Source organism: Rhinolophus sinicus, chromosome 11 (genome assembly GCF_057876585.1).
Source record: "Rhinolophus sinicus isolate RSI-liver-muscle chromosome 11, RSI-T2T, whole genome shotgun sequence".
Lineage (NCBI taxonomy): Eukaryota > Metazoa > Chordata > Mammalia > Chiroptera > Rhinolophidae > Rhinolophus > Rhinolophus sinicus.
Window position 1 is genome coordinate 13,343,928 of NC_142511.1, and position 21,655 is coordinate 13,365,582.

General features: G+C 37.6%; 1 protein-coding gene across 4 annotated transcripts in view; it reads right to left on the reverse strand.

Moving 5' to 3' along the window:
* Positions 1-15,035, reverse strand: part of EDEM3 (ER degradation enhancing alpha-mannosidase like protein 3) — a 54,114-nt gene extending 39,079 nt beyond the window's left edge. For 2 of the 4 annotated variants that reach the window (XM_074322441.2, XM_019738075.3), the window contains exons 1-4: positions 14,641-15,034; positions 11,238-11,283; positions 1,608-1,708; positions 485-524 (exon numbers count right to left, since the gene is read on the reverse strand). In XM_074322441.2, coding sequence (XP_074178542.2) covers positions 485-524; positions 1,608-1,708; positions 11,238-11,283; positions 14,641-14,801 — 348 coding nt within the window. In that variant the 5' untranslated portion in view covers positions 14,802-15,034. Of the gene's footprint in view, positions 1-484; positions 525-1,607; positions 1,709-11,237; positions 11,284-14,640 lie in introns of all 4 variants that reach the window. The other 2 variants (XM_019738076.3, XM_074322440.2) reach the window with 2 other exon arrangements.
* Between the last annotated feature and the right edge of the window lie 6,620 nt (positions 15,036-21,655).

Genomic DNA, 21,655 nt, shown 5'->3' on the forward strand with positions numbered 1-21,655 from the left:
ATAATGTCCAGTCCAACTCCAGACAAATAACTAGGGAGAGCGGGACTTTTTTTCAAAACTTCATAGGCAATCCTCCTAAGGTGCTGGTATAGTTGAGAATCTCTGACTAAGAAAGAAAGGGGAGGGTGAGTGACAGAAAGAGAAGGAAGGAGGGAGGGAGGGAGGGAGGGAGGGAAAGGAGAGAGGGGAGGGAGGGAGGGAAGCAGGGAAGGGAGGAGGGCAGGACAGAGGGAAGGAGGGAGGGAAAGAGACAAACCTATAAATTATTTGACTATCTCCACAAGTCTACATAATTTCACTTGACGTTCATGTGACATGATTATCTCAATAGTGTGGAAGATTTATGCAGAAGCAAAGATCAGAACATTTTAAATTCTGAAGGCTTCTGTTTCAGCCTTTCCATGTAATGATTATATTCATAATCCTTGAGTGTGCATATTATGAAATTTATAAAATAAGTAAATTCAAGAAGAATCAAACCTACCACAAGAGTGTCCAAGGAGTCAATCAGAGTCAGGGAAAATCTAAGAAACAAGTATAACGAGAAATAAAACATTAGAATTCTGAGTATTTTATCCACGAATATATTAGCACACATATCTATATCCTATTTCTATTAACTATTAATAATACTCAAAGCATCTCTAGTACAGTGTAACCTATAAAAGACTGAAAGAACCTGAAAGCCTTAACATTATATTTATTTCAGCCTACTTACACATCCTTCAAAATGAACAGAAATATTCATTAGCTCTTTTTTTTTTAAATTTATTGGGGTGACAATTCTTAGTAAAATTACATAGATTACAGGTGTACAATTCTGTATTACATCATCTATAAATCCCATTGTGCGTTCACCACCCAGAGTCAGTTCTCCTTCCACATTAGCTCTTTTTAAAGCAAATGCAAATATTAAAGCATCAACACCTTACAACATATCAATGGCTCTCTATATATTTTAAAAGGTACATCCATCTTAATAAACAACTCAACTTTTCACTGATTTTAAAAGGTAAACTGATTAATTTTTTACAAAAGGTAACAGAGGGAATAAAGGAACTTAATGTAATACTTATAGCAGCCTTTGAAATTTAACCACAAAAATCTCAAGATCCATCTGTGTTGTCGCAAATGGTACTATTTCATCTTTTCTTAACGGCATCATGCTAAGCGAAATAAGTCAGACAGAAAAAGTCAAGAACCATATGACTTCACTGATATGTGGTATACGAGACTGAAAATAAAAGAACAACACAAACAAATGCAGAAACAAAAACACATAGACACAGACAATAGTTTAGTGGTTACCAGAGGGTACGGGGAGGGAGAGGGGTGGTAGAGGAGGGTAAACGGGGTCAACTATATGGTGATGGAAGGAGAACTGACTCTGGGTAGTGAACACACAATGTGATATATAGATGATGTATTACAGAATTGTACACTTGAAACCTATGTAACTTTACTAACAATTGTCACCCCAACAAACTTTAATTAAAAAAATAAAGAAAGAAATTGAACCAATCCCCAGAACTACGATTGTAAATTGCCTCCATCCGCCTAGACTCGGGAACTCGGAGATGCCCTGCCATCCCAGTGCTAACACTCACTTTCCCAAGGCATCGTCAACATCGCCCCGACTTGGCTCCTGGCCTCTGACACGACCTCTGCAGGTTAAAGGCATGAGTTCATCAGCTGGGTAAGCATGTTCCTGCAAGGAAAATCTTAGTGAGTCACTGCGGAAAGTAAGAGAAAGCACACATCATTTAGAGAACATAACCTTTTCACGGCTTTTTAAATAAAGGAAAATAAAGATTACTCAAAAAGTTCTACTTTCCTCACAGTCTATTTAAAAAAAACAAAAACATTTTTAGTTATAAATGCTATACATGCTTGGGAAAAAAAATAAGAAAATATTTCTTTAAAAATCTGTACTCTGCTTTCCCGCCACCCAACCTCACTCTCCAGAGGTAACTAGTTAAGATTGGCATTTACCCTTCCAGATTTAGCCACATACATTAAAATATATGCACATATATCATTTTAAAATTTTATGTACAAACAGGTGCTCATTGCTCTAAAATTTGTTTACTTAAATCATGGTGGGGTTTTTCCATGCTAGAATTTTACAGATGTATTTTATTGTTGGTAACTGCAAAGTGATACTTTAATATTAGCTGGTGCTATTTGAGTACTTATGTTCTATGCACTGTCCTATACACTTTAGTTCATTTAATTATTACACAGCCCTCTGACACAGATTCAGTTATCTCCATTTTAGAGATGAAAAAATTGAGGTCAAAAGACACTAAGTAAACCAAGGTAATGCAACTAGTAAATGATGGATCCAAAATTCAAACCTGGCTGCCTGACTCCAGAGCCTATACACTTCACAGTACCTTTTCCTCAAAGTATTCCAAAGTACAGATACGCTAAAATTTATTTTTTTACTCTTCTATTGATGAACATGTAGGTTGAACTCAATTTTTCACTACATCAGCAATGCTGCAATAAATATCTACATGCATATATCTTTTTTACATATGCTTGTATTGCTATTGATTAAATCCCTAGAAACAGACCCAATGGGTCAAAGACATGGATATTTAAAAAGTGATAGCTACTATCACACTGAAGACACTCTTACTTGTTCCTCCTATATTTGTATGCCCATGATTCTTAATTTTTGAAGTTCAGCCAAAATATTCCCGATTCTATGTCCAATTCTATACAACTCAATTATCTAGATTCCAAACTCATAGCACATTAGCAGCAGAAAAATAGAATAGAGGCCAGGAACACTAAACACGCGGGCAACAGAAAGGGAAAGAGCCTCCCCCTAAAAACTAAAGTAGGCTAAAGAATACAAAAAGTATTGTAGACTGCAACCCTTCAGCTATTAAAGAAAGTTCATGCTCTGTAATGATTCATGTCCCAAGGAAAGGATTTCAGGCAACAAAGGTTTGATGTAATCAGAATCCACATGCAGCTACCAAATTCTGAATTCAACATTTTACAATTTTAATATTACATAATTTTAGTATACATTCCTAATTATTTTATATTTGTCTTTTCTATGTCAAGTTTCTAACTCCTTTTTCGGTGTTATTTCCAATGGAACTGTGATTTCCCAGAATGCACACTATTTTTATTGCTTTACAGTTTCATATTTAACACATATAAAAAACACTTAGAATTCAGGAAATTGTATTTTTTACATTTGCCGATGTATTTTGAGAGATACTTTGTAAGAGATTATTCAAATGTCAATTTGATTTAAAGAGTTCCTTTAAAATCAAGAGTTATTTAAACCACAGCTTAAAAACCTTCATAATATTTTTAGGGTTTTGCAGCACACAAACATAGATGTAAACACTGCTGTCTGAAATTAAATATGAAACTCAAACCCTAAACTTATCCAAATAAGAAAAATATTAATAGCAACTGCAAACCAAAATAATGAAATAAAGGAGTTTGGAACCAGGTAGGTGTAAAAATACTTTGTGCCCCTGTTTCAAGATTAAGGATAAAAACAAAACCACAGCCTCTTACTTTGGTTTAACCACAAAGCGAACTACAGTTGGTTTGCATAAATCCAGAATAATGCATACGTGGCAAAGAGCCGTATTACGCTGCAAACATCCTGGCTGTTTGAGGTACAGTAATACTTTCTGTTTACAATGTATTGCCAGGACTAGGGATGAGTAATTCCTATTGCTGTGACTCAGAGTCATGAAAAACATTTAATAATTATCACTCAGAAATAAAACTCAGGTGATAGAAGAGTTCAATATGAATTAAGTAGAACATACGCATTAAAAACAACATGAATTAAATAGAACATCAAAAAATTGATCTACAGATTCTAAAAGCAAGAGCAAAAACATAAAGTAAAACAAAACACCACAGGGGCCGGCCCGGTGGCTCAGGCGGTTAGAGCTCCATGCTCCGAACTAAAATCTTTAAAAAAACAAAAAAACAAAACACAACAGACTCTCCACATCAGTTTCTAAATTTACTAGAGCTCTGAAGTGATAGAACTGTCTGAAAACACTCAAATCAAAGCAGTATCAGAAACCGACTTTTTATAAAACCAATCCCCAAAATTAGGCAAAGGGAAAAGACTTTATTCTACTAAAAGCAGTAATAAAACAAAAGCAATATTTATAAAAGTGAGTTCCTGAAACTATCAAATTAATTTAATTTCCAATAAAGTTATGTACATTTTTAAATGTTTTATTCCAGATCCGTATTGTTAAGCACCTTCCTTGAGACAGATAAAATATTCCTTCCTAAAATAAAAGTAAATATTATTTAATAAACCACTGATCACATACTGATATAGCATATACTAATTAATGATTGAAATTGCACAATTTATCAGTTCTCTTTTCATTCCAGGTCAGATTTTCCTATTCCCTTTGTTCACTATTTATATTCACTTAGTAAACCATTTTTCAGATATTTAGGACTGCATTTATTTGGATTTGATCAATGATAAAATAAATCAAAATTATGAAATGTTATATGAAATAATAATGTTATAATGAAATAAAGTCCTACTATTAACAGATTTTTTTTATAGATACAGAAAAAGCATTTAACAAAATTCAATACCTTATAACAATTAAAGTTCTCAGCAAACCAGAAATAGAAAGGAACTTAACCCAATATGGGGCATCTATGAAACCGACAGCTAACATCACACTTAAAGTGAAAGGCGACTGCTTTTTCTCTAAGATTAGGAGCAAGGCAAAGATCCCACAACGTCTTTTCAACATAATACTAGAAGTCCTAGTCACTCAATAAGAACAAATAAAAGGCCTACAGATTGAAAAGGAAAAGTCTCTTTGTTTGCAGATGACATAAATGACCACGTGGAAAACCCTAAGGAACCTATCTCAAAAAGCTACTAGAAATAATAAGTGAGTTTAGTAAGGTTGCAGAATATACGGTCAATGGACAAAAAGAATTTTGCATTTCTGTATAACATCAATGGATAATTGGAAATTGAAATTTGAAAAACTACAATTTACAACAGCATCAAAAAGATGATACATGAATAAATTTAACAAAAGATGTGTAACACCTGTATACTGAAAACTATATGCTTTAAATAAATGGACAGAGGCCCCATGTTGGACTGGAAGGCTCAACAGGCTCAATGTTGCTAAGTCAATTTCCCCAAATTGATCTATAGATTCAACATAATCCCAACTAAGAGCTCAACAGGCTTTTTCGTAGAAATTTACAATATGATTATAAAATTTACAGGGAAATACAAAGACCCTAAAATATCCAAAACAATTAAGAAAAAGAACAAAGCTGAAAGACTTACATTGTCTTATTTCAGGACTCAGTATCACACTTAATCAAGACAGTGTGATATTGGAGTACAAATAAATATTCAAATCAATGGGAAAAACAGACTCTAGAAACAGATACATGCATGTATGGTTAACTGATTTTACACAGGTGCCAAAGTAATTCAGTGGGGAAAGAAAATTCTTTACAACAAATAGCGCTGGAACAACTGGATATCCGCATAGAAAAAAATATAAATCAACCTTTACCTCACACCATACACAAACATTAACTTACATAAAATGGGTGATAGATCGAAATGAACAAGCTAAAGTCATAAAACACCTAGAAGAAAACAAGAAAATCTTTGTGACCCTGGACTAGGCAAATATTTTTTAGGTAGGATATAAAAGACATGAATCATAAAAAAGAAAAAAGGGTAAATTGGACTTGGTGATAATTTAAAACATTTGCACTTCAAATGACATTGTTAAGAAAATTAAAAGGCAAACCACAGACTGAGAGAAAATATCTGCAAAACATATATGTGATAAGGACTGATATCCAGAATATATCTTACAACTCAGTAATAATGACCTGATTTTAAAATGGGCCAGAGATTTAAACAGACTCTTCACTCATATATATATATATTATATATATTGTGTGTATATATATATATATATATATATATACACACATATATACACAATTGTATACATATACACAATATATATTCTATATACACAGTATATACAATATATATACAAAATATATATTGCATATATATAATATATATAGTATATACATAGTACATATATAGTATATATATAGTATGCACACCCGCGCGCACACACGCACAGAAAGATGTTCAACATGATTGGTCATCAGGAAAAATCAAATTAAAATCACAACAAAATACCACCACACATCCTCTAGAAATGCTAAAATTAAAAAGACTGAAAATACCAAATGTTGGAAAGGATGTGAAGTAACTAAAACTCTTATATGCTGCTGCTGGGAAATGCAAAATGTTACAGCCACTTCAGAAAAGTTTGGCAATTTCTTATAAACTTACCCTTCCCATATGACCCAGCAATCCCATTCCTAGGTGGGAAATATATGAAAATGTACGTCTTCATAAAAATTTGCTTTGACAGGTTCATAGCAATCTTTTTAATAACAGCCAAAGACCAGAAACAAGTCAAATATTTATCAACTGTTGAATGGATAAACAAATTGTATTCTATCAAATAAACTGAATACTAATGAGCAATAAATATAAACTACAATATATCCAAAACATGGATAAATCTCAAAAGCATCATGCTAAACGAAAGAACCCGAATCAAAAAACTTTTCTACATGAAATCCTAGAAAAGGGAAAACTACAATGACAAAAAGCAGATCACAATGGTTGCTAGAGGTCAGAGATGGGGAAAAGGAACTGACTGCAAAGGAGGATGAGGAAGCTTTCTGGGGTAAGGGAAATGTTCTATATCATAACTGCAGGGTAGTTAAACAACTGTATGCAATTGTCAAAACTCAGAATTGAGCACTTCAAATTGGAAAATTGTTGTCTGTAAATTATCTAATTAAACAGAAAGACCTGATTCTACTGAGTTAAAATCCTATATAGAGTATCAGAGTGTGATGATAAAACATTAATGAGCAAATTCTATAGAATTTCTTATGTCATTTTGGCAGTTTCTAAAAGTAGAGGCAATGGAAAAATGGTTAACAAAATGGTTAACAAAAGGTAGTCCCACACTGTCTACACAAAAAAAGACACAAATTTACATCTTCCCTTCTCTCAGCCAATAGAACCACTTCTAAACTACTTTATTTACAGAATTATTCTTTTTGATGAAAAAGCTATCAAAACATTAAGCACAGAGTTTCAAACAGGGAATATGAAAAAGTTCTGGAGATAGATGGTGATGGTTGTTGCACAACAATGTAAATTTACTTAATGTTACAAAACTGTATACTTAAAAATGGTTAAAATGATGAATTTGGTTATGTGTATTTTACAACAAAAAAATGTTTAAAAGGAAACAGGAAAAAATTCCAAGAAAGCTTACATAAATCTCGAAATCCACAAAGAAGTTACACTTTAAAACAGTTCCTTTGGTTTGAATGATGAAGATTAATCTGTTTCTCTTTGAATTGTGTTCTCACAAAATCAAGCTTAGAAGTTAAGGTTATTAGGTATGATTCTATTAGTTTCAGGAAATTGTGCTTACCAACTCTTTTACAGTTTATTTGTAATGTTTAGGGCTCTACCAAAGTACAACTTTTGTTTATAACAGTCGACAGGAAAAACACTGGAAGACAAGGATCAGAACTCAGATCCAAAAAGGTTCTGCATCTGGTGGCCTAAATACATGTCATTTTGTCATCTAACTTAATCTGCAAACTGACTTCAGCACAAATACTAAAAACGTGCTAATAGAAGCCCTAAAGTGTCTACAGTCTAGGGTTAAATAAAGTCACCCCAAAACTGTCAAAACAATCAAATGTCATGTTATTTAGGGAACAGAGAAAGCCATCTGTGCAATTCACTATGGAGAAACTGCAGTCTGATTAGGGTGAGACATCTATCAAACATAGTTATAATGTTAATATTTGTGACCATAATTGATAAAATCAGAAAATTCCTGGATTTAACACCAAGAGATGGCAGAGACCCAATAATCTACCAAAAGCTGGCAGAGCTTTGTTACTGAAGAACAGTATTAACAATCTGGAGAATAGAACAAAATGCCCTGAAAAGGTGCATGCCTAGAACAGGAAGGAATGTGTATGCTTTAAGGAAGTTCTGTGTACAATCTGGGGAACGAGCTGTGATGAATTTTAGGAGGGCAATTTCAATCCCAGGCCGAGAAAGAATGATGACATTAACAGTAGTCATGACAGTTGCAACAGCAGTCGGTAGCAGTGTTGGTAAACTCATACAGTGTTTCCTATTTGCTGGACACAAGTTCTAACCACTTATATTACCTTATTTAATCCTTAAGACAACATTGTGAGGGAAGTAAACCATTTCAGAGAGGTGAGGAAACTGACTCGGGAAGATCGGGTAACTTTCCCATTGTAACCCAGCTAGTAGGTGGCAGAACCAATTCAGGGCGTCCTGCTCCATTTCCAGAGTTCTTGTTCCTCATCATATTCTATTGCCTGTCTTTGGAAAAATACCACTGTTTTCCAGAGAACCAAGGTTCAAAGGAACTGCTCTAATTGTAGACTACACTGGAGAGTAATGTTAAAAAGAACTAGTGAAAAATGAAAAGCTTTCAACATTAAAGTCTACCAGGTGCCAGGCATTTTACATTGCAGCATAGCAGGCGACTGGCGACAACAAAGTAAATTAAATATAAAGAGTGATATATCCCAAAATTCACCATAAACTTGTATTTTTAATGGTTACTAAATAATTTATTTGAATTTAAAAGGCAAAGATGCATCATAATAATCAAATGCAAAAAAATTAAGCACTATTATATTTTCACAAAAATTCAATTAAGTTCTAAGTTAAAAAATAATAATCATTTACATACTAGGCATGATGTTAAGCCCAGGACATATAAAAGGTGAATTTATTAAAAATTAAAGAAAATGGTCCCTGTTCTCAAAAATCTTATACTCTATAATAACACTTTGCAATCATCCCCACTTTACATAGGAAGACACCACTCAGAGAGGTTAAATGATCGTGCAGGGTCCAAGCTATTAAATAGCTGAGATGGGATTTGAACTCAAAGTTATCTAACTCCAAAATTCAAACACTTTGACTCTACAGCAAGCCAATAGTGCTTCTGAGTATAATAACTAGAAAAAAATTTCAACTGACTTCAAATACCAAATACAGGGCACCTACCTGGTTTCTGTTTAATATTTTAGAGCTGTTTCATGTTAGTGGAGAACTTGAAAAGGGGAAGTGTAAATTCTAGACTAAATCTTGGGTTACAAACCTCACAGAAAATGAGCACAGCACCAGTATACTGTGAGAGTCACTCATGTTTTAAAACAGTCGAGCATCTTAAAATCTGCACTGCACACACTGCAGATGGATGTGGCTCCACTGAACAAAGGGAAGGGGGTGTTAATTCCAGGAGTCCCGAGTTTTGGGAGCTGAAATCCCTCTCCTTCAGACTTATAAGTGGGTAGCTGTAACAGAAAGTTACCCAGTTAGGGTCCAATATGTAGGAACTGGAGTTGGGAGTCCTTTGAGGGCTGCCCTCAATACCTGCTCTGTCACAAACCCATTTATTAAGTGCATTCTATAATAGGAAAAGTGTATTGATAAAACTTTCTGCTGTTTGCCTAATAAGGGACCAGCTATTAAAGATACTGTGCTTTACAGAGAGAAGATCCTCCCCACAGTGACATGTATTGAACTAATGCAGCTACTGAACCATTTTATTCAACTTTGGATCCAAAAGCATTCTCTTATGAGATGGCTAAGGTCTGAGGGTGTAGCTTGGATCCACTTGGCCACCTCAAAACCATTAGCCTAGATTTGTTATATTACACTTTGCCCAAACTGAATAACCAGGGGTAAATGATTTTGAAAGAAATATTAAAGGAATGATTAAGGCCTTAAGAAATGAGTTTAAAACTGTGCTTTCAATATGGTTAAAAATACCCCAAACTTTATCATCATCATATGCTAAAAGCATTTATTAAGAATTCAATACGTATTCTTTAAAAATGTACAACATACATGGGAACAAAGATTATTAAATATAAAACACGTTTAAAAATACAAAAATGCATAAAGTATATATACTTCTATGTTATAAAGATAATGTTAACATATGAAGATATTTGGGTAATATATAATGAAAAATGGATTCATAGAATCAGCTGAAATATCTTTAAAGCAGAATCAACTAAAGTGAGTTCTGTCAAACTTTTTCCAACTATATTTACAGACATTAATCATAAAGAAAATCCGCTGACATCTTAAAATGTAGAAATAAGGTCATAAGAATTATCAGGATGATTTGATTATAAACGCTACAAAATTACATAAATTTTTCTTTTGCACTCTAAAATTTGCTTGCTACTTCATTTTTTTTTTTAATTAAAATTTGTTTTGGCAGTTTAAGATCATTTTATTGAAGGAAAAGAAGCAGGGAGAGATGGGGGCAGCTACAGCCTCCCCAACCCCCCACGGGAAACAGACCTTCCTCTCCACCGCTGCCGCCCAAGAGGCTACCTGTGCTACGAGGGGATCAGATTTTAGTAATTGTGGTAAAAAAAAACACGTCACACAAAATTTACCATTTTTACCATTTTTAAGTGTTAAGTTCAGCAGTGTTAAGTATATTCAATGTTGTGCAACAGAGCTCCACGACTTTTTCATCTTGAAAAAGTGTTAACTGCTATTTCACCGCAAGTGAGCACGAAGACATTTTAAAACAGTACGGGTCAGCATGTCAGAAAGCAGAATATATTCAAATCAAAGCCCACTGTGTGAGGACAATTTTGAGAGAGACTAGGTGATAGTTTGTCTCTTTTCAGCAATGGTTTTCTTCATAGGGTATATAAAGTATTATTGTAAATAGTTTTTTTTGTTTTGTTTTCTTTTTTACTTAAGAAAATAATGCCCAGAGATAACATCTTATTCATGTTTATATCCACAATAACAAGCCATATAATGCACTCACTAAACATGGTTGATAACATCAAAGGAAATTGTTTAAATACAAAGCTTCATAACCTAATTCAACTTATTCTCACCTATTTAATAAATTGGTTCTCTAAGCACTACCAGGAATACTCTGTAGACTATGTTTGCACTGTTTTTTAAAAAGTTCTTTAAAAAACAAGTGCTATTAACTCAGGATTCAAAATTCCCAGTTAAGTATGCTCACATAATAATCAGTTCACATGCATAAATGGTATATAAAGATAAGCTTTCTACTTACCATGTAGTTACCATAAGCATGATCAAACATTTCCAGTACTTGATTCCTAATTTTAAAAGAGCAGAAATGGAAAAAAGTTAAGTATATTCTATTTATTGTCTTTCAAAAATGTAATGCTCTTTCATAAACATGCACCAATACAAAACAATACGAAATTTAGTTAGAAAGGGACATAAACATATTCAGGAAATACACCAGTGCTAGTGAGAAGCTTTCATGAACCACACAGCTGAGCCAAACTTTTACTATTCCTAGCAACTCATGTAAAATTCATCTTATAATTTTTCCTAAGAAAACTAATGAATGATGCATGCCATGCAGAGAGAAGGAAATCTGATGCTAAAAAACAATGACCTCTTAACAAAATTTAACATATCTGTCTTAGAAGAAATAATGGCTGGAGAGCCCCAAAAGACATAACTATGGTTACCATTTATTGCTTATATTAGATATTCTACCAAAAAAGAGGGTGGGTGTGTATACTGATATGAAGTAACAATACTCTACCAAGCCTCTGCCTTTCCCCTTAAACTGAAAATCACTAATGTCTAGTTTAATATATTTATTGTTACATTTTCAGAGGATACATTTGATGATTTTATGATGTACTTTCAACTCCTTTCAGAAACTGTCAAAAGTTAAATAAATAATATTCACCTCTAAAATGAGAAAACTAATCCTCAGAAAGAGAGTTGTGTGTTTTAGCTAACTTTGTTTCTCAAAATTCCCAAGACAACTGTTTAAAATGGAGATTTCTGATCCCCACACCAGACTTACTAAGTCAAAATCTGTAAGGTTGTGAGCGAGTAATGAGTCTTTCAATTAAACACTCAAATTTGGGGGCTTGAGGGCCATAGGAAAAACTACAGAAGTAAATGGTATTGCTAGATAAGGCCAAATCCCTCAATAATTAGCAAGGGAAAAAATATTTTAATGATTTTTTAATAGCTTTTACGATTATGTATCTCTTTCTTCATTTTAAACTAATTTCTCTAAGTCAGCTCTCCTAAAGTTACATTGTCTGCCAATGTGCTATGGAAATTGAATTGTTTTACACTTTTTTTTTTAATGAAAACATAACATTAACTGCTGTAACATTTAAAAACACACACATACACACAAACATACTCCAGGAAGGAGAAGACTACATATGACCTGTTAAATAAATCCATAAACTATAAATTGTAAGCAACTCAGTAACTGCTTACTATTCGTGACAATTCCAGCCTTTATGATCAGTTTGATTTTGGGGGAGGGGGTTAGAAAAAGGGTGGGGCATTTTCTTTTAATCATAAATGATTATTTATTTATTTTTTTAGTCATACAGGTAAACCTAATGAATCAAGAGTTCAGTTTCCTGAAAATTCCCAGAGGCAAAAGCAGTCAGGCGATTGTGTATTCGTAGTTTACAGCTGCAGACTCTCATTCTACACTTACACTGGAGTATGTCAATCTAAATTAACAAGCCTAAATAACTGTAAACTCGCTTTCGTAAGTGATCTCAAAATTTCATTGTAATTGTTTGGACTTTTCCAGTTAAAAATTAACTTTGGTCCAAAACGAGTTATCCAATGACTTTTCTTCAAATAAAAATTTGTAATAAGAAAGGGAAAAAGGGGAGTGTGGTGGTCAAATAAGATACTTGCGATCCTTAACAGACTTGAAGCTTCTCTTTCCAAGTCTTAAGGGAAGTGGCAAGACAGTGGAGAGAGCATGGGCTCTGAGGCCACACAGACCTGGGTTTGAATACTGGCTCCACCATTTACCAGCTCTGTGACTCTGAACAAGTCAACCTTGAGTCTCAATTTCCTCATCTGCAAAACGGGGATCACATCCACCTCAATAAGAAACAGGGAGCATTACAGAGATAACATATGTAAAATGCCTGGCACAGAGTAGGCTATTCAGTAAAACTGTTACCAGTGATACATTCAATTCACAAAAAGTTAAGACACTTACTAGAGTTTACTGGTAATTTTGTTTTGATAGTTGATAACTTATCTTTTTTCCATCAAGCGTCATCTATTGCTATTTTATTTAAAAACGAACACAAGACTCTTGCCAACAATTTAAGCAATAAGGAAGTACATAAAAGAAAACCTGATGGTTCCACCTCACTTCCATCCTAACCCCAGAAAGTAATCATCGGTCTACGTTTTTCTGAGCTTAGACAATTTCTTTTCTGTTTTGTTTCTTTAAAAAAACAACAACATGGGATAGTACTATACATTCTACAACTTGCGTTTGTGTTTTTGTCTTAAGACTATATCCTGGATAGCCTTCCAATGACCTGCATCCTCCTTAATGTCTGGATATCATTCCATAATATGGATGCTCCAAGGATCGGTTTCATTCTTTCAAAATGCATTTCTTTATCCACCCATCTCTACATTAATAGTGCTTTTATTTCTGCAGGATAGATGCCTGGAGATGGGACTGATGAATCAAAGAGTACATACAATTTCCATTTTAGCAGTTACAGCAAGTGTTACTCCCACCAGAGTTTTTTCTCACACCTCAATTAGTCAGTGCTCTCTCCATGTTTTGTATTTATTAATCTGATGGCAAAAAACAACAACAAAAAAAACAGCTGTCTCACTGCTTTAATCTGCATCTCTCACATTTATGAGGTTGAGTTACTTTTCATGCTTACTGCCTATTTGCATTTCCTCTTGTGTGAATTAACTCTTCATGCCCTCTGCCAATTTTCTACTCGCTCTTTTTTCTTACTCACTTGTGGGACCTAGTGTATAGGAATATTGACTCTGAATTAAATATTGCAAATACAGCTGATAATTTTATGACACTTTCAGGACTGGTAACACGACTTTGAGTAAAGTGGATACTTAATTGAGACATTAAAAAACACCATCAACTACTACTGTTCTGTTACGAAAATGCAGTGCAAGAAAATACCGCAAGGAAGTGATGAAAGGCTTAAAGTTTAAGTTCCAACGAACGACCCCCTTTTCCGTAACAGGTGTAAACATTATTTCCTTAACTACTGGTAAGATCAGTAACATCTTCCCAGCCGGGAGCTCCCTAGTGCGAGAAATCCAACCATATGTCTGAGGAAAGACAACCCCAGGGCTCTCCCGCGCAGCGACACGGACTGTCGCCCCCTTCACGGGCCACTGACATGGCAGCCGTGTTGACACACCCCGGTTGGCCTCAAGGAGCCTGCACATGTCACCGACGGCCGGGCGACACCCCGACAGTCCCCCGAGGTCGCGACGCGGGCGGCGGCCCCCACCTTCCCAGATTCTGTCCCCCCCGCCAGGCTCGTCGCGACAGCCGTCCCATCGCGACGAGAGGCCACTGCACGCCTAGGTCGCAATGACAGGCACCTCGCCTGCGGTCAGCCTCACGAGGAAACCCACCCTGGACTGCCCAGCACCCTTACCCAAGCTTCTGTTTCTCCTCCCGACTCATGGGCGCCGCCCCCGCCGTCCCCACGGACGTGGCCGACACCAGGCAGAGCGCGGCCGTCGCTGCCACCAGGCTCCATGGCGCTCGCGGGGGGACCGAGGACCCGCAGCCCCGGCCGCCGCCGGCTGTGCTCATGGCCCCGCGGTTCCGCGCACGCGCAGCTGCTACGCCCGGCCCGTGGGACACATCGCCGGACGCCGGTGGCAAGAGGGCCGCGAGCCGTGCCCAGCGCGGGAGACGGAGCAAAGCGAGCGGCCGCCGTCGCCCAACTGTTTCCCGAAGCCACCGAGCCGGTCCCCAGCGCCAGCGCTGCCACCGCCCTCCGCCCGCAGCAGCCGGGAGCGCCGCCCCCGGCTTTCCGGTGTCGTAGTCTAGGAAACCACCGCCCCCGACGCTACTTCCGGGTAGGGCGCGGGACGCGGGCCTCAAGACCAATGGGGACCGAAACGGAGAGGGGCAGGCTCCGGAGACAGGGGAGAGCATTGGCCGGGAGAAGTGAGACGTGGACAATAGGCGGGACTTCTCTCTTCGGCCGCCCTCCGACCCGTGAACTTGCGACCTGAAGACTACGCGTCCCAAAGTGCACTGCTTCCTCCCCGGGGGTCCCGCAAGCCGACTCCGCCCGGCGGACTGTCCCGCGCTGCTCGCTGGGACGTGTGGTCTTCCGAGGGGCAGGGGCGGTGCCTGGGATCCCGCGCTCCCCGCCCCCCTGCGGCCAGCCCTTCCTCCGTGGGTCGGCTGTTCATCCCTCCTGCCGCGGGTGACGTCTCCCTGGAAGCAGGCGGGATGAGGCTGACACGTCCCCGGGTTGGTGCCACACGCCCTGGGGAAGAGTGTCGGAGGAATCCTCTGCCCTCGGGGAGATTACAAGACAAGAACAGCAAACAGGAATTGAGCCTTGGACGGCAGTGTGCTGAGAGTTTTAGTTGCATTCTCCCAACCCTGGTAGATAAGTATCACCACCCCCGTTTTTGCAAACGAGGAAAGTGGAGCTAGAGAAGTTGGCTAACAAAGCCCTGGCCACGCTGCTGCGTTAGAATCCAACCGGTCTCTGGGACTCGAAAGCCCTTGCATGTAACCACCGCCTAGTACTACGAGGATGAAGGAAGGAGCCGGAGGCCTCGTGCTTGATTAATAATAGTGATCTAAAATGCTCACTGTCAGGAGAGTGGTGTGAGTTGCAGAGAAAGTTTAATGAAGGAGATTGGAACTTGCAATTTGTTTTGATGACTGAGTCCCAGGTTAACCACTGGGAAAAGGAGGTGTGGGTTCCTCTTGAAACACCACATTGTTTTTCTTGTCTGATAGTTCAGTAGGTAGGTGCTGAGTTTAGAAGCTTGGATGAGACCTCTATGACCACAGGGAATTGCTTACTCATCCCCTCAGCAGCACCAGCTCTCTTTCTGGAAACTTATCTTTCTTGATTTCTATCACCTTGCATCATGCACTGCCCTTTCCGACTGACCATTCAGTTGACACCAATGATTCCTCCCTTACTCCCCCTCTTCCCTGCATTTTAAGGGTTTCTTTTTGTCTTTTTTCTCTATATTCTATTCCTTGGTGATTTCTTCCACTCAAATGGATCCAACCATCATTTCCCTCTGGTTGATTTCGAAATCAGTATCTGTCCAGATCTCTAGACACACATTTCCACCTCCCTAGTAGAAAATTCCCTTCTATCTGGCCCAAAGGTAGCTCAAATGTCATGTGTTCAGTGGTTCAAATTAATGCGTCAGAATCATCTTCAACTCAGCCTCCTCCTTTATGGTGCATGCCCAATCAGTTTCCAAATTACATAGCGTCTACTGCCATCACTACCTTTCTTTCCATTCCTACTTCTGCTCAGTTCCAGCCTTCATTACCTATTTCCCGAACCATTGCAATAGCCTCCTAAATTAATTCCCTGCCATTGTACTTTTCTCTACATTGCTACCAGAGGTGACCTTCAAGGGTATCTACAAACCCTCTGAACACATCCTCCCCCTTCTATGCCTGTCCTGCCCTCAGATCTGATGCAACATCTAACAGGTTTTCATGTTACATTCTTTCTATGCCGTTGCTCTTACCATCCTCTCATCTATCCTACCATCTTTGTCTCTAGAACACACACTACCCATTGTCTCAGATTCCATCTCCAAAAACCCCTTCCAGGCATTAGCAGTCATCCTCTCCTTTGTTCTTCCATTGTATTATGTGTCTGTATTGTTTTTTTTCAGTCAGCCATGTCCACTAGGTTGTGAACACTTGGAGGGGACTGACATTAATTATATGTATGCTCAGAAACGCAGCACTCTGCCTGTCCTGTTACCCATGCGCAATAAACATTGAATATACTTATTTGTTTCCTTATTCCTTCAGTTTCCTTATCTAAAAAGTGGAACTAGTATAGTCCTTTTATTTACTTAACATGGAGGCTGTGAAAACACATGAGGTCATTTCTGTACACTATTTAACTTCATCCTTTTTATGGACCTGCAACCCTACATTGGGGTTCCATCCTGGATCCTCTTTGGCAGCTTTCATGATGAAGTTAGCTAAACAAATAATACCTGTGAATTGTTCTTGGCCCTGACATAGAGAACATGAGGAGCTAAAGGTCAACACCAATCATCCAGTATTTGAAAACTAGGAACAAAGAAAATAGAAAAATAGTCAGTGACCTTCAGTTATAGTGAATGTAGTCAATTTTTTTGCAGTGGATTATTGGCAATAACTGGTTTCCCTGCCTTCCTGAAGTTCCACGCCTTTATAAGAAGTCAAAGTTGACTAGTAACTATCATTAAAAAACAACATTCTCAAGAAGGAGATGTACTGGTTTTTAATGTTTAGCATTTTCTGTTTGTTTTTCTTCCTTGGCTTGTTTTCAAGCTAACACTGCATTTTAAAAGTGTATGATGAGACTCTAGAGGATGTTCTTTGTTAACTTGCTTAATAATAAGCACCTTTTTCTCCCTTACTGAAATTCAATTTCTAGTCAATGATTGAGTCCATGTTTCATTAATCTCTGCAAAACTGTAAGTAGAAAAGCTTATGTGGCCTAAAAAAACATTGCAACTTATCATATACACGGTGGAGCCCTCGAAGTGAAAGAAAAATATATTCACAAAATACATTTCAAAAGAGGATCCATTTTAACCCCTTAATGGAAATAATAGAAATCGTTAGTTAATTGGCAGTTTATGGACACTGGGAAAAATTTACATTCATTATTTTAAAACCTACACACATTATTTTAAAAGCTATACACTTAGTGCTAAAAAGGATATCGGAGTTAAACAATAGAGACCTAGGTGTATTATACATGGGGAGAAACACTGGCGGAAAGCATTAGGGAGAATAAGGACTTTCAAAGAATATGGAAGAGATTTTAGATGTGTAAAGCCCATTAAAAATGATAAGAAATAAGAGCCATTTGTAAAATGCCCTTTAACCAGTTAAGAGTTTGTTTGCACAGCCTTGTGGCTTATGTAAATATACATGCTCACCTGATATTTTCTTTATTTACTTGCCTGCATGGATCAGGAGTTAGGACAGAGCAGGAACCCTGGTTAGAATCATACAGATTCACAAACATAAGGGCAAGTCTCTACTTTAATATTATGGCTCAGAAATAGTCCCAGGAGGCTATCACAGTGACCGTAAGCAGCAGTTGCCCTTAAATGATTTGACTTCTTCAATATGACAGATCTAATTACTCCTAAAACTCTGGTGTGGAATTTGGGAGTGGTGATTTTGTCATTCTTCAAATCGCTTTTCCTATTCTTCATCAGTGTGTGGAATTTACAGAACACTTTTCTTCTTGAGAACCCAATCTAGCAAACACACTGTCGTGCAGGGTGTCATGCGGGGTCTCTGCTCCAGCTCCCTGCACAAGAACACAGGTGTCGTGTGGGGCGGCCTGTGGGGTCTCTACTCCCGCTCCCCGCATAAGAACGCAGGATGTGGCCAGGCCCAAAAGGAACACCCATGGAGCCATAGGTAGGGAAGTCATACCACTGTGGTCTCACTGGAGGCTGGGTTCACACGACGTGCGACCTGCTGTCCGCTTTTCTGCCAACCGACCGACGACTCTCCTCCTCTCTCTACTCCACTCTGCTCTTCTTTCCTTCATAGCCGCAGCAGTTATACTAGTGGCCAATGGCTCAATGGTTACAGCTGACGGCCAACTAGCCACAGCTGATGGCCATCTACCACCGGAGCCAGCACCCCTCCATATGAGGCCGAGAGCCTGGAAACTGCTCTCTGGGGCTCTGTCCCCACACACTTACAGTGAAGATGTAAATATGAGTTTTTGATATGTTCATGGATTCCTACAATGGGTTAACTGTGAAAAATCTGTCCCATTATAGTTTTAATTTTGCTTATTACATATAGTTTATCTATCAAATCCCTGAATACTATAAACAAATAATAGGATTTCCTTGGAGAGGTGTTAAAAAACATCCTTATTTTGTCTGAGCCTTGGGTAAATTTTACAATTGTAGAGGTAGGCCAGCTTATCTTTATGACTTTCCTTTTTCGTTTCCCCTTTGTATAAGATGCACAGAGATAATGTATTACTGGAAATACTGCAAGGCAGCTTCCCTGAGAGTACTTAACTCTCCTGGTGGTAAGAGTAAACAGTAAAAGCTGCAATATTAGTAATTGCAGTTGCTCCTGGAATAAAAGAATAAAATAAAAGAATTAAATATAATAGGATTAACATAAAAGTACTAGAGGGTTGTTATTTACCATGCTACTTTTGGACAGGTGGAGTCTATTAGAAGTTGATAAGAAAACTTAGTGGTTTGCAAAGTTATTTAAGTTCCTTAATATTAGGTTTTGGAGAGGAAGCAGGGACATTATGAGAGGTAACCCAAGGAAGCGTGAATGTACACCACTTAAACAGAAGTATTTTCCCATCACCTCCATTCCTCCAATATGCCACGGAAGCTGAATTTTAGAAACCATTTTTTTGTGCATTTATGAAGTCTTTTTTACTGCCAGACATATGATTCATTATCTTACCAATGGCATATTCTAGAACTGTGCTTAGATGATTCATTATTTTATCAATGGCATATTCTAGAACTGGTAGCTACTAGTCCCTTGAAATGCGGTTAGTTCGTCATTGTATACTGGATTTCCGACTTGTTATGGCAAAGTGATGTAGACTATGTGATGATTTTCAACATTGATTACATGTTTAAGTGATAATATTTTAGACATATTTGGTTAAATAAAATATTATGAACTAATTTCACCGGTTTATTTTCACTTGTTTAATGTCACTGTACCCCCTGACTATAGCTGATTTGGACCACAGGTAAACACCTGACTCAAATTGGGCTTCATAGTCTCTCTCCCAGGAAGTTGGAATTGAGATTCAGAAATTAAATCTTTGTTGGTTCCTAGAAACGGGGATAAATATAAGTTAGTCCTAGTCCTCTCCACATATAGAAAAGGAGAGAAAGGTATACTGCACATAGATGAGAATGGAGCATTGTGCAGAGAGAAGCAAAAAATGGAAGACTAGGTAGCCTCAGACATAGGAAAAGATGGAGAAATTATCTCCTGATGGATTTTGGGTTCTTCAGTTTCCATGAGCTACTTCTACAGCCATAAAATAAACTCTCTTTTCTTTTTGATTATTACGTGCATCCAAAATGGCACCGACTGAGACAAGAAGATAACTAACATCTCATTAGTGCATCTAAAACATTACAGAGAAGAGAGTACTGGGAAACAAATCCTAGCTAAAGGCCTACGGATGGGAGTTAAAGGTCCAGGTGAATAATAGAGAAGAAACTTTTATATACTTCAAAATTAATTTCATCACTTACATCTTAGCATTAGTTTAGTTGTAATACAAGAGGTCTTAAGTATAAAATTTAGTGCATAATCCCTATTAAAGATTTCGCTATAACACTGCTGATTCCAAACTAATATCTTTCAAAATAGATTCCTGATGATGGCAGCTGTGCATAATTCATAAAGGGTCACAAGTTTTGATTGAGTGGAACAAAGTTACTGCTTCCATGATAACTGTTATGTAACTGGGATTGGAAAAAAATATTTCATTTAAAGCAGTGTCTCTCTAATTTTTATGGGTTTGCTACATTTTAAAGAGTAATTATGAGATTGTCTTGTTCATGGAGCTATGTTTAAAATGCTTTGTGTCCATGTGTATAATCTCATTCCCCTTAACGGAGTCTAGCAAGTTTATCTTCAGGTGATTTTTACCCACTCACAGAAAGTTTCCATCTGTGGTTTTGAGCTAGAAACCACTATTTTTCAAAGAGTCAAAAAATAGAAGGTTTGTACATCAAAGGATATTCGGAAGAAAAATGTACAACTCGGTAGGCTTTTCAGACTTCAAATAACCCTATGCTGTGCTTTTCACAGCACGTCATGCTGTGTTTTAATGAGTGTGATCTCTTTCGTATTTGTAATTTCTGAAGGCATATCAAGCAAGTAGTAATGGGCTTAAATTGTCTTTCATGTTAGGGCTCTCAGGGAATTCCTCAGAAATACATGGCTGAAAATAGAAGCTAGGAGTTCCTATCTTCCCACTGAGCAATCTATTAGATCTTGCCATGCCCAGGTGCCTTGGCTGTCCAGGATGGGAAGACAGTGCTGGCATAGTGGTCGGGCACATACCGTAGGAATTCTGGGGAAGAAGGTTTGAGTGGAGATAGAACTTCAAAGCAGCAGCAGAGCCCTTCAGAACAATCCTCATCACAAGGTTATTTTAGGGAGCCAATTTTACCTTGGCAAAGGCTTCTAGAGGCTTTTCCTCTTTTGCCTTATATATCACTCCCAATTATACAGTTGCAAATGGGTCTAAGGATAGGAGTAAATGCACCCAAAGAGTCCCTTAACTTATGGGATTCTAGGAAAACAGAGGACGCTTTTGCAAATTTAAATTCAAATTTAAGATATTTTGAAACATGGTTTTCTGATTTGACAGTAGCACGTCTTCACTGTGGAACATGGGGGCAGGGCACAGG